We start from the raw sequence: 14,985 nt of genomic DNA on the forward strand, positions 1-14,985 counted from the left end.
TCAGTGGCGCAATAAGATATATTTTCCATACGCATTTTCATTTTGATTAATTCTAACATATATATGAAATGGAAATTTATGAAGACGTCACAGAAAACAAAGACAATGTCTTTTTATATATAGAGAAAACTATTTATAAACTCCTTATATCTCTAATGATTCGAAAATACCCGACATTATATGAGAATAATGCTATATAGAGGTCTCGAAATAATTACATACACACTCCGGGAAGTTTCTAAGAGAAATTATTCGTACACACACACACACATAACACACACGTGTATCGCTTAACTCTAATCCAATGAATAATTCATAGCATTAAATATGGAGGAAAAAGTGAAACGTGAACGCCATTAAGGAATCTTCCGTAGTGGTGATAGTGTGAATATTTTTACCACGTTTCTTTCCTCTCATATAAATTCATAGAAAAAAAGTTTGCGCAAAGTTCATTAACATGAATAAGTAAGAAATTCAAGTATATATTAATGCGAAAATGAGCCGTATTAAAAAACATGCAAGCATGGAAATAAATTCATATATTAAGATATTGCTCGATAGAAAAATTGTTGAACGTGGCCACCGTTATGTGGTATTTAGTTGAAGGGAGAAAAAAAAGAGTACTTAAACGTTTGACTGTTTCTTCCACAATTTCCTGTTGACTTGAGTAGCTTCGAGTACAATCTGAAGAACGGGAAAAACTTTCGGAGCCTCTCTCATGACCGGTAGGGCCAGGTTGTCCAAAAAGTGGGCTTCGAAATTCGGAACCATAGCGACGTTTTTTCTGTCCATGTAGTCCGGAAAATCCAATCCGATCGCTTTTGCGACAGCCCCCTGATCGTAAAATTCGAACATCAGGTGATAAACGAGGACTAGGTGCTGTTTCCATTCAGCCCAGCACGACGCCAAGTCGCACAGGACCATTAGCAGTTGCTTGGCGCAGCTACGGCTTTCGAAATCTTCGAAGTCGAATTTCTTGTCGCGGGTCAAGTTCTGGATCTTCTTGATGAGTTTCGGATAATTTTGCAGATGAGTACTGAGAATTCCGTACTTCATGTCGTCTATGATTGAGGCTATCTCTTTGGAGTCAGCTTCAGGGAAAAGATCGACGTTCTCGTCCATCAGTATGAGTATCGCTGTGCGCACGTGGAAGGTCTCCAGCAACGGTTCGTCAGTGTCCCAGATTCCTGGAATTATGTCTTTTATGAATTCTTCGGTCAATCCTGGGTGAGAGACGTCGTGGCACAAACTGGCGACCATCAACGCCTTCATCTCTAACTGGGTGAACACTTTATCGCTTTCTCTCAAGATCCAGAACATGCTCTGAACGTGGTTCAGGGCATGAGTGAAATTATGATACTTCGGGTTCCCGTAGTTCTTTTCTACCATAATTATGAAGTAAGCCAGACCCTCTCTCGAAAATGCGAAACGGCCCAAAAGTCTTTCGAAAATGTAGAAGATGACGCAGCTTATCTTATCAGGTTCAACAGTCGAACTATCGAAACGGAAGTTTTCGATATCAATTGGTGGGTTCTCTTCAATGAGAGCGACATCCTTCAACAACTGCTTCACCTCGAGATTTTCTGGATTGACTGGGAAAACCATTCTCTTCCTGATGAACATTATCTGTCGTAATTTCCTATTCATATGAGGATCCTGTGCGAGGGACCGAAACGTTTCGGAGAAAGTAGCATCTTCTTCCTTGATATTTTTTTTGAGATTTATAATCCATTTCTCGATTGCCGAGGCCGAAACTCTATTCATGATATATTCCTCTACGAAAATCGGATTCTTCCTGAAGAAAATGTGAAGAGCTTGCTCCAAATCCTTCTTGTCTCTAGGTAATGACAGGTAAGAACTACTTCTACCATCGTCGAAGTACGTACCGGGTAGAATACTATCCCTTGAAACTCGTGTTGTATTACTCGACCCGAAAAAAGTAGGACTCTTTTCAATAACTTTGGGCTTCTTCCAGCACCACGAAAACATACTGGCAAAGTTGGTTGGATAGGAGGTCAAAATTCAACCCGTCAAACACGCCATTTGAAACTCAATTAAAACTGAGAACGTGATATAAGTTCCAACGTTTTGGCACAGATATTGCTGCTATAAGTGTGATCCTCTTTTATTCCAAAAAATGTAAACAGTAAACAGGAAGTCGAAGCCTTTGTATCGGTTTGCCATTCCAATTGTATGTCTATGCATATAGTCCATCTTAAAAGTTTTAAGCACAAAAGGATTACGAAGAGAAACTAAAAGCAAATGAACTTTTGATGTTTTTGCTGATTAGATGCCTTATTATCATATCTAGAATTCACATGACAAGTCTTAAGTAATAATTCAATCATGATTTTTGATATAAAATAGAAAATTAGACGTTTAAATCTGTCTGAAAAGTTTAAGCACAACACCGAAAAATCCAGGCACAATACATGCGATCCCAAAATAAAGATGTCAATGATATTGTTTTCCTGTCTATGTATTACTTAAAAAAAACGTGTTCCCATTGACAGAATCATAATATTTTGCAGGATTTCTGGCTTCACGGAATTCTAGCATCCTCAATAGCAATACTGTTTCCTTCCAGAGGTTATTGTTGCTCTCCATGATCATAAACCTCAAGGATTTAAAATGCCACAAAGATTCTTTAGGAATTCTTATGATTCTTATAAGGTTTAGACCCGGGCTAAATATGCAGGTCAATCTGCAAGAAAATTTATTGTGAGAGTTTATGTTCTGTGCATGGTGAAGTAGGAAAGGAAGCATTTTCATGCCGAAACTCCCACTCGAATCCCTAAGAAGCTTGTCAAGTGGTAACAAATGTTACTCAAGGGTGTTTGCTGATACTTCTTCAAATCTTGTCTTGACAGACATCTGAACATTCAAACCAAATCATCGGTAATTTTTTACCCTTTCATGGGACACATATAACACGATTTGATCGGTTAAGAACATTAGGAATTTTGTCCAACAGTCCCGCCTACAGATTTGCACTTGGAGATTCTAGACACCATCCTCCCTCGTGAACTGCAATGAATTAGGTGTTTCGACACTCACTAGCAAAAACTTTCCCTCCTCCAAGTAATCTCAGTGAACACACAAACATGTCTTCTTTAAAATTTGCATAAATTGGTTAAACCTTTAAGACATTGAACATTGAAAAACCAGGCACGCCCCTACTTCACATCTTTCAGAGAAATATCGAAATGTTCCCGAAGGATGGATGTGTTCGGAAATTGAAGCTCGGTAAACGGCAACCTAGTATGACGATATTCCACTCGTGGTTATACTGTTAGTTCAGGTTTTTGCACCGCGGCTTGCGTTGTTTCGGAGACTGGACGTGCAGCCGCCATAGTGCTGGGCTTCGTTTAACATTTGAAGCAATAATTTCCAACCAAAAAATAAAAATATACACTATTCTAACTGACCATCAGTGTTGTATTTGATAAAATATACATTTATTGATTTTTTACATTTATACATGTTTTGATAATACATACAATTTAATGGATTTGATTTGCGCTTCAATTATTATAAATATCGAAATTATTTTGAATTTGTGTTTTTGATTTGATCGGTATTTTCATCTTGTGCTTAAAATTTTGAAACGGACTGTATAATGCTGTACACGTGATTTCATTCAAGGTATTCCCGCCATAATCCGGCATGTTAGAAAAAGTGATGTTTTAGCTCGAAAGTTATGTACAAAATAATCGTATAATCTTGTTTACGGCTTCGTCAGAAAGTGAACACACGTATACTATTCTTTCTATTCCCATATACAAGTGATTTTTTCGAGAGATAAAGGGAGAATAATATTTATATGAAACAAATTATATTTTTAGTATGACAAACAAAAACATATATACAGTAATTATATACAGTAATATAATAATTATATTAATATATACAGTAGTAGTTGTAATCTTTTAGTCACGAAAACGTTTTCGTAATTAGGGCATGAAAAAATATACACATACTTCTCTTTGTTGATATGCTTCATGCCAGTGTTTCCCAACCTTTCTGATATCGCGAACCCTACGTAGGAGAGATCAATGCTCCGTAGACCCCCTGTAGCCGTCAGAAGATCGACTACGACAACAACCTCCCATAAATGTAAATATACTATATAAATTGCATATCAGAACAATTTTATAAATCCCAATTTCATAGCATTAAATTCGTCATTCATTGCCATATATAATGAAAATAATCCCACGAGCCCCTTACAAAGTATTCACAGCCCCCCCCCTTTCCCAGAGAGTCCGCGGACTCTCTGGGAAGAGAGAAACGCAGAAACACTGCAGAGAGACGCAGAAACACTGCATTATGTGTCTGCGTGGAAATATTTCTCACAAAATTCAATTTTAGGCATAAATGATGAAAATAAGAAACATTCTTACATTCAAATTATAAATTTTCTACATCATTTTTTTGTTCCAAGTCCGTCGATCCAGGTTGATGGAAACGGCACTCGGCATAGTTCCAGACACCACCAATTCTGGCAATCTGTTGTGGCATCTCCCTAGGCCTTCCTTTCTGAGGCCATTCATTATCTGAACCCAACTTTTAGTAATGAATTTAAAATTATTATATATCATGTATTATTATTATTTGAATTGTTATTATTATTATTTGAATTGTTATTATTATTATTTGAATTGTTATTATTATTATTTGAATTGTTATTATTATTATTTGAATTGTTATTATTATTATTTGAATTGTTATTATTATTATTAAATTATAATTTATTGTATTATATTATTTTTATAGCTATTATACATTATTATTATATACAGGGTTAATAGGTAACAGAGCCTTGGCATTTTAATAGCGAATCATTGATCCCAGAGGCATACTTCCAATTAGAAAAAAAGTGTCCAAATAACGTGCAGTATTTAGATATATCGTTCGTATTGCAAGGGTTGTATAGTTATGAAAATATAAATGCCAACTTTTATGAGAACACCCTATGCTCAAGAACCCAGTTACAAAATTGTTGCCCCGTCTCTTCTGATGTCAACAACAAAAAAATTCCCACGTTTTTCAGTGCAAAATTGGCTTAGATATTGGAATTTGGAAAACACTGAGCAACGGTGAAGGGAAAAAAACTCGCGTTTAACGCTGTTTTTTCCCAACTTTCCTCCGTTTTTTAGAATTCAAATATCTCAGTGAATATGCACTTAAAAACGTAGAATTTTTTGTTGGCGTCAGAAGAGACAGGGAAATAACTTTGTAGATGAGTTCTTGAGCACAGAGTGTTCACAGAAAAAGACAATATTTTTATTTTAATAACTATATAGCCCCTTGCAACATGAACGACATATACACAACATGAATGACACATATTGACTACACGTTACTTGGGTACTTTTTCCAATAAAGACGTATACATCTGGAACCATCGATTCGCCAGTAAAATTTCATACGCACTGTATACATTATTATTATATCATTTTGTTAATAGATTTTTTCCCTTTCATAGTAGAAAAAAATCCCTTGGATAAAAAGACGCCGAGTTAAAAAAGTTTCGGTTTATCTGGCATATCGGGAAATAAGGGGTTTTCTGGCATGCCGGATTTTATATGAGAATACGATATATCCTTGTTCTGAAAGACATAGAAAGTGACTCTTTTTTTCAGTGTCTGCTTCAGTTAGCTGAATTTAAATCAGTGACGCGTGTTAGTTCCCAAACCGAGTGAACAAAGCGGTTGAAATGTAAGGCTCCCCCCATGATTTGAAACAGCGTCTGCAGCAATTGATTTGATTCAATAGTACCTCAAACGCTACCTAACGGTAAGTACTTACGGCAAGAGATATCCAGTACCGTTTGGACACCTGCAGAGCCATCAAGGATTTTATAAACTTTATTAATCAGAATATAAACTTGAGGAGCTGCCGTGTTCAATGCAACTAAACTTGTTAGTCCTTTAAGCGGGTTATCCTTAAATGCTCTAATTATCATGTGGACCCCGCGATATAATGAAAACAAATTTTACGATCACACCCCGATAAAATAGCACAATACATGTATGTTATAACGATTTATCATGTTTACGAATAACGCGGCGCTTGGAATTATGCGTAATCACCGGTAAAAGTGATACCTTTTTAGTACTTATTAGATTTATCAACGACGCTTGGGTGCCATGTAAAACCACCGGTAAATGTGATAAATTTTGCGAAATTTATTAAACTTACCATAATTATTCGTAAGTATGCATAACAACCGGTTGTTATGAATAATATCCGCATTTAGCACGTATTATCCCATTTATATTATAAATAATGTCAATACAAGTATGAAAAAGAAATACGTCATATATTGATCCTGACGTACGAGAAATCCGTTAGAAATTACGATATTTTTCTTATTATATGTTTTTTTTTGTTTTTTACACCTTTCATTTTTGAATAAAAGAACTTGGAAATGAACATGTGTGTGTGCGCGTGTAAATGTTTGCTCAAAGTTTTTTGACATTTTTTTGTGTCTTAAAAAAATAATAATAATCGTAGGAAAATGATTTCCGAAATTCTTTCATCTTGGGAGATTTTTCTTATTTTAAAAGAATTTTTAATGAAAGAAAATTTTTTTTTCTAAGCATATATATCCCCAGGCAAAAATGAAATTCCCAAATATGCATTTCTTCGATTCTTCTTTAGATCTTTAGTTTTTAAGATACTGTATATACAAAGAATATTCATCTTCGAAGATGATTATTTCCCTTGTTATTTTTCTGATTTTTTTGTTCTTTTTGACAAAGAAACAAAAATTAATACTCTTTATTTTAATCATGAATAACCTCACATACAAAAGAAATTTCGAATGCATTGTGAAATGGAGGTGCTATAATTTATCATAGTTTTATCATATAGTGTATTATATGATTCTACTGGGATGCACATTCTCCGGCACAAGGATTTCATCTAGTACGTTCAAGGTGTTCCGGTAGAAAGCATCAAGACACACAACAAGATATAATTTCATCTTCGCTAAGAGCATATTCCCGTCATTAATAATTCGGGATTTATTCGGGGCATTGCATAATCAAGAATGACGTCCCTCTCCGCTGTCCATACGGAAGTTTTTAACAGCTGGCTGATAAGAAGATAAATTTGAAAAAGAAAGAAAATTCAACCGCTTTTATGGGGATTGAATCCACGTCCTTTAACTTGCCGTGTGAGCGCACTGGACAACAGGCAACGAATTTCAATCTTCCCTTAGAGTTTGTGCGTTCTGAACGGGACCGTACTTGGAGCGCCCGAGTGACGCAGTGGTAAGACGCTCGTCTTCCACTTTGATGGTTACCGTCAAGTTCCATGGGTTCGAATTCAGTCAAAAGAACATCAGAAAAATTCTCTAGCTATCGAGTCTAGGCGACCACTGATAGATGGCGCCTTCATTTCCTACCCAACTACACTAGTTGGAAATTGTCATATGGCGATATATGACTGGAGTTTGTGTACGGTAACGTAGAACCGTATATGGACGATTAGATGCGTAATTCACGCACCAAAATTCAGTTTTACTCCTCGAAATTCTGTTGATGTGCGAAAATAATCCTTCAAATTTTAAGTAATTCTTTAATAGAGTTATACATTTCTCACTGTTAAAAAAACACCCCTCGTTCTAACAAAAATGCCCTCAAAAAATTTGGAGAATAGTTAAATTACTCTTCAAAATTATATTTTCGGCTAGCACTGGTCGGATCTAACTCAGGCCAAGCTTATAATTGGTTAATTCGTCATCTGGTGGCAGTGTCAGCAATTATGAGCTTGCCTGAGTTAGGTCGGCCCGTTCAGTTCACACGAGCTCTAAGGAAAGTTTGAAATTCGTGGGGCCTTTGTAGTCTGTTGCGCTTACCCGGCAAGTTAGAAGACGATTCCCCGGAGAAGAAGGACACAGTTGAATTTTTTTTTTCTTTCCTAAATTCATCTTCGCATCAGCCAGCTGTTAAAGACCTTCACATCGCCAAAAACAAAATTTCGAAGCCTCAAAGGGAAATCGCCAACTATCGCTGAAATTGATGAAAAACCGCCAGTAGCAGAAAGTAGATGGCTACTCCATATCTAAATCGATTAAAATGTAATTCACGAAAAAAAAAACGTACATGTGTGGCAAAAAAAAAGAGAAGTATGCATATTTGTCACACAAAAACAAACATAGGTTTTTTTCGGGAGAATTGAATTTTAATCGATTAATTATTTTTTATGAATTTTTTATGAATTTTCAATTCCAATACTTAATTGTGATAGGCTCACAATTATCGCAATTTAATTATTTTAGTAATCAAATAATCTCGATCCCCCTTGATTTAAGTAGAGAATAAATATTTAAGTGAGCTTCATATATATAAAGCAAAGTCGGGACAACCAAAATTACTGAATGTCCGGTAAAATACGGGGCATATGGTCACCCCATTATATACGACTTCATGGACGTAGAGAACGTACTTTTTCCGCTAAGCAACAGGGAGTAAATATTTAATAACCAACCCAAGTAAGATCCCTAATCGGTGATAGTGATTATGTATCTCAGCTTAAGGCACGGCACATATAGTGTGTCGGAATGTATTTATGAATTTTTAATTTTTTGTGTGTTTGCTTTTTGCGTTGATGACGTATGAGTATGTCTCGGCATTATTGAAAACCCTTTATTTAAAAACCCTGGCATCCAAGGGGAGTGTCCTAAAATCTATTATTATCGCCGAGCAAAAATTGTTATCAAACAGTTTTTTAGCACTAGGTAACATAAGCCAACCTTAGCCAACTTAGGTGCCCCATTATTTAAGAGTCGAGTCGGCAATGCCCCCAATCGAAATACAGCACTCATGTTCATAGATGGCTCGTGGGCAGCAAAATTCAAGTTAGAAAAGCCTCGTCGACTACTACTACTAAACTGAACATGCACCTCGTACACATTACTCTGTGGAATTTCTAATGAATCGGTACATGTCGTTGTGTGAGTGTATGTATATGCCCTAACATATATACGTTGTCCCACGCCTGTACGTTGCCCCCCCATACGTTGTCTTAAGCCTGTTTCGTGTACTTACCAGTGCTGCCCTCTGTGCTCCATATTTCGAAGTAAAGATGATAAATGCTTGGACTTTTCATGTTATGTTGTAGGACTGCCTGCTCTCTGCGGAGAGAACGCCAACGGGGTTTGATCCCGAATCCTCGCGATCAGAGACCAGCGTAGACTACAAAACATGATACCATGGGAGGCCGAAAATAGGTCCCACAATGGTAGATAATTTTTCTCGAGCCGCAATTCGTAAACAATTTAAAAATGCATATAAAAAAAAACTAAAATTTATATATTTGCATAGTTTGAGAAAGGTTATTATCAAGAAGGGTGATTTGTTTAACGGCACATGAAAAAGTTAGTTCAAATTTTTGTCGACAGATAGCGTTGCGTAAAAATCAGGAAGGAGTGATTGTACTGAAAATTTCTTCAATCCCTTCTGTGTTTAAAACGTCAGTAAGACTTTGGTCGGTGATTCGTGGCCGAGATAAAACACTTTCACCAATGTTGACATAACAACTCTTCATGGTTTGCATATTTCCAGTAATTTGCTTTCGTGCAGCGCCCTCTATCAACAAAAAATTCTGACTATTTTTTTTCTGTACCGAAAGAAAAGTTTCTCCGTGGAGAATAACTTTATCATGTGAAATGCAGATTAAAATGCACCAATTTCTTCATTTTCTAAATTAATTCCTGGGGACACCCTTTATTCGCAAACCTCAGTGAATCACTCATTTACATCTAAGATTAAAGAAAATAAGCATGTTTATATTCCCCAGTAAGTATTTTGCGATACGTATCGATACCGAAAAGTATTCTGGAGTGATGAATGCTCCCACCCGAAGGTTCTCGGTATTAACCGAATTGAGCGGCATCAGAGCGAAATGTAAACATCGATCAAACGGTTTTCAAATCGGATATTTGAACGTATCGCATATACACGTGCAAAGCCCTGTTCGCAAACAGGATTACCGTAACGCGGTATACTGTACAGCCTATACGTATGTTATTATTATTATCGTCACCTCCACGCATACCTTACAGTCAATGTGCAGAAGTAAACGATGGTAATGACTAATGCGATCTGTATCGATTTTGAAATGTGTGTGTGTGTGCGTGCGAGAATGTTCCATGATGACACTGGCAGTAAATATCGCTATTTTAGCTCGGAAAACCTTAAAAACGATGTCTTAGAGGTTCATGTGATCATTTATAGAAAATTTCAGAAAATTATCATAAGTTACTTATGTTATCATAAGTAACTTATGATAATTTTCTAATTATGTATTATCATTTTCTGAGTTTGTTGAGTTTTAAAAATGACGAAGTTATGCTATCATCATTATGTTAAGAGAAATTTATGTATAAAGTCACTGAAATTTCTCCAACGAAACTGGATCAAGCACTTGAAGGGACATGAATTTTAAATTATACATACTTTACAGCACTGATTACGGTGAAACCCAATTGCACGTTTGGCTCCTTATATTCGGTCTAATAAGAAAAGTTAGCGGGAGTTTTTTAATGATTGCTTGAAATCAGTGAGGGGGAAAAGTCAATGAAAATATTTAGGGCAAAACTATCCTCGGTTTTACATAAGGTGATACCCTTTGTTCGCAAAAAGCGCGTTTGTTTGTCGCATTCCCTCTGGTTCACGGAAAAAGGGCATAATCTTTATTTAGAAAAGAAAAAAAATCATTTATAGAGTATAAAAGTAGAATAGGTACTGAAGAGAAAGGGCATTGAAGAAGGTGATTAGGGAAAGTAAAAAAAGGGGATTGATCTCTCTCCAGGCTGGCAGATAACATTAGCGCTAGCCGAGATTAATTTTTTAAGCATGCCAACAATGGATGTAAGGGTACAGTTCAGCCCACCCTCCCACCTCCTTCTCGATAGAAGGATCTGGGGTAACGAGGAATGTAGGCAGGTGTGGTGCTTTCAATTACTTTTTTCACGTCAGTTTTTTACCGCAGAAGGTGATATCAAAAGCATTCCATGTGTCATGGGGTGACAAAGTCTCGAACGATGTTCAAGTAGAACATGTGAAAGTTCTAGAACTTCTTAAAAGTTTATCTGGAAACAAAACACCAGGAGCAGTGATATTTATCCCAGGGTCCTTAGGAAGTGTTCTAATGAACTGTTGCTGCCAGTTGTACAACTTTACAGAAGAAGTATTGCCATTCGACTTCCATATCTTGAAGTGCTGGTTGTAAATCCTTAAATGCTTGAATTTTATGTTATGTAAGGAAAATTTTGAAGGTCCGCTTGATCTGATGGCAGATCTGAAAGAAGAAAGCCGCAACATCTCCATCTCAGGAATACCATTGTTTTTTCACCAACAGCTAATTCCGTGTATTGAAGTGGAAGGGAAGGGGTTGTTACCTCTCTCTCTTCCATTCAGAAATAAACAAAGTAGCATGCAAATAACACTCAATATTGATACCTATATGGATAATTCGCCTCTGACAAAAAAGCAACACTCCCGAAAGAAAACGAAAACCTTATGAGGGTAGAGCGTAACAAGATTATGATAGCATTCAGAGATGCCAATAAATGTAACAAAAGACAAGAATTTTGGCCTAAGAAAACCCTCGTCATGCTTTACGAAAACAAATAAAATTTTCCAGGGTGGGAACAATTTAATATATGTGAAGGGGGACTCATCGATATTAGTTCTTTTTTTCGTTCCTTTTTTGTGGTTCTGTTTCAGTTGGGAAAATGTATTCTGGTGTTAGGATGCACGTGCAGGCGTCCTTCTTTCTAAGTTTTCGAAACTGGTAACCCAACACCAGATGCACGCTCAGACTGTTAGGTACAGGCACTGACACTTCCTGCACAACGCACTCGATAGTAAATTGTCCATGGTGACAGGACCGCAGATGTAGCTTCTATGAATCGCATGTTAACATGTGATGAACAAAAAAAGTAATTTTCGGTCATAGATATCATTGTTCAAAATTTTTATCGTTCATTTTTCAAAAATTGTTTGCCTTGACATGTACTGTCACCCCCTGCCCTCACACATACTGGTTTTAATCATTTAGTTCTGGAACACCCCTATATACTAGTCTTATATTCGACGTGAGCTCTATATATTTCCCGTCAGACATTACGTTGGATTAATCATTATGTATGCATTATAATAATGCTTACTGCGTAATATTCAGAATAGCCTAGTTTCATACGAGACCGAACGATTTTATAGCCTCTCTAATGCTGAGGGATATAATATTGCAAGTGTAGCACATAATCAACGGTGATTTCATCCCGCGCGCCGTATACAAACATATTAAACAAATTCATTTCATGTCTCCTTCATTAATGCACAACCCCCAGGGTATTCATGATAATTCATCCCATATATATTTATTATGTAAAGTCTGGCCCATGTGGAAATAATTATTGCCATACCAGGGGGAATTAAAGAGGGGGAAGAGAACCATTAATTTCCCTGGAAAATCCGCATTTATTTCATTTTTTAAACCATGGTAAAGATGAAGAATTGAAGTCTTCATTTACATTCAATTTCATGTTTATTTCTCTTCGGAATTAATTATTTCAACAGAAATGCGTGAATTTATTTTTCCCAAATATTTCTTCTGTGTATTCTCTTGAGAGAATTCCGAAATTTCTTGAAATATCTCGTATTATTATTTTAAATTTATGCATGTTTTATGTGTGTGGCTGTCTCGGTTCATATTTTACTTGTTTACAGGGACATTTATACGGATTATGAAATAAAAATTTCACGTTAAGATTCTATAAATATTAATTTACTCAGATCACTATTTATCTGTGAGCATCGTAAGTTTCAAAATCTATCAAGTGTTTTGTGTTTACTACGCGGATATCACCTCCAATGACACCGAATCGCGTTAGGCTGAAGTTTGTTTTCTTTGGCTGTTCAACTCGTAGAAATAAATGTGAATCGGGATTTACCTGGAGTGAGTAGTTTTACCCACAACAAACAAATTATAAGCAACGAAAATTCAAGCATGTGCCGTTCTCGATTTAAATTATTGACGGTAAATGCCAGAAATCTATCTCGAACACTAAAGACGCATAACTCTGGCAACAATGAATACGTTAGGGTCACGCACAAACACACGCAAAGCATTACTGCTTGTACCAATTTGTTAAAAATTATCCAGAGGAATGTAAGGTTAAGTAGTAATAATCTTGCTTTCATCCTATTTAAAAAACTCTCCACGGACGGCAAACACACCTCCTACAATATACTTACATAAAGACGAAAATTTAGTGGTAAACCACTTCCACTTCCAATAATGAACACAATTAGCAGCACTTCTCGAACACGAATCGCACACTGCCATCATAAATACGTTAAAGCCATGCAGCACATAAGCACGCAACCCCCCCTCCCTCCCCTAATTCCACCACCAATTCGTTAGAAATTCTTCGGAGGAACGTTTATATGAGTTATTTATTATGAGTAATTTATATTATAGTGTATACACGCTTTCCATTTGGAAGATTTTGCAGCATTTCATGCACATTACACGCAACCACGGTGACAACGTAAACATTAGGTTAATATAATGTTGTGAACGGTAAGACACATGCAACGCATTTTATTTATACTCGGTGTTCTTTTCTTTCGAGGGTAAACGCAGCACGCAGGGCCGCAACTACAGGGGGAGCAAACGGGTCTGGTGCCCCGAGCGCCAGCCAGAGGAGACGCAAATTTCATGTTTCATTCTCACCTTCATCATGGCAAGGGGGCGTCAAAATACTTGCTCGCCTTGGCTGACAAGGAATCTAGTTGCGAGCACGTGCTTTTCATTTTGTTGAATTTCGGAGAGAATGATATTTCTAAAATTTTAATAATGAGTAATGTAATAAATTGTGAAGTACTATCATAGCATATTTCACAATCTATTTTGCAAGTATTTAAAAATAACTGGCCCATATACAGGGTGTCCTATAAATGCTGAAACGATCTTTATCTCATCAATCGTGCCCGACGTAGAGGCATGATTTCAGTTCAAAAAATGCTCAACAGGTGTTAATGCGCACCAAATGCGAAAAAACCGTTTTATCCGCATTTTCTTCCATAAATTTCCTCCGTTTATCGAATTCGAATGTCTCTGTGAATATTGCACTTCGAAACATGGAATTATTTTGTTTATGGCATCAGGAGAGATAGGGCAACAACTATGTAACGGGGTTCTTGAGCACACAGGAACCGTATAAAAATTTAGATTTTTTTTTATTTTGTGTGGGTGTGTGTGACACACACACTGTTTTTCCCCCACACTCAAAACTGCTACAGAGTAATTTTTGAACGATATTTTATAAATTAGAATCATAGCTCTACGACGGATAGTTGATGAGATACAGGCCGTTCTAGCACATTCAGGACACCCTGTATACCCCGTGATATTTTCTCAAAAACACTAAGTGAGATTCCAAAATTCATGTTTGCCCAGGCGCCAAACTAGCGAGAAACGGGCTTTGGCAGTAAGGTGGTGAAAAAATTTTAACAATAGAAAAAACCGACATATATCTTTACATTCTAAGGATGTAAATTCATGAAAATTTCAGAAAACATTTCCCAGTGAAAATAATTTTGATGATTAGCTGCTTCGGAATTTCGGAATTAGTATTTTTTTCGAAGTCAAATTTCGAATTTTTTTTTCCACACTAATTTTGCCTCATTAAAAATGTCCTCTCCACTTTTCAAAGCAAGATACACAGAAAGTTCAGCGTATATAATCTTTAAAGAAGAAATATTCTATCTGATTTTAATAGCGTAGTGGAAGTGCACTCGTACAAATACAAATACAAATACAACACCACAACAGGCAAATTGCCCAACGAGGTGGCTGACTTAAGAATAGCATGGATCCCCGAGCCATTTTTTGGAGGCCCTACCTACTACTTCTACACCACACCCCCTTCCCGGAACCCCCCGACGAATCGGTACATGCGGG

General features: G+C 36.6%; 2 protein-coding genes across 4 annotated transcripts in view; both read right to left on the reverse strand.

The window, feature by feature from the left end:
• LOC149081649 (uncharacterized) overlaps window positions 1-14,985 on the reverse strand; it is a 558,055-nt gene that overhangs the window by 527,700 nt on the left and 15,370 nt on the right. The gene's annotated exons all lie outside the window — the stretch shown is intronic.
• Window positions 625-1,989, reverse strand: LOC149081652 (cAMP and cAMP-inhibited cGMP 3',5'-cyclic phosphodiesterase 10A-like). Its single transcript, XM_089236964.1, has one exon. It carries the CDS (start codon window positions 1,987-1,989, stop codon window positions 625-627), a length of 1,365 nt encoding a protein of 454 aa, XP_089093090.1.

Source organism: Pholcus phalangioides, unplaced genomic scaffold (genome assembly GCF_987345545.1).
Source record: "Pholcus phalangioides strain wild (caught in Gottingen) unplaced genomic scaffold, Ppha-v1.0 ptg000009l_1, whole genome shotgun sequence".
NCBI classification, from domain to species: Eukaryota; Metazoa; Arthropoda; class Arachnida; order Araneae; family Pholcidae; genus Pholcus; species Pholcus phalangioides.

Coding starts and splice junctions, on each gene's coding strand:
- LOC149081652 (XM_089236964.1), bottom strand. CDS start 1,989: ATGTTTTCGTGGTGCTGGAAGAAGCCCAAAGTTATTGAAAAGAGTCCT.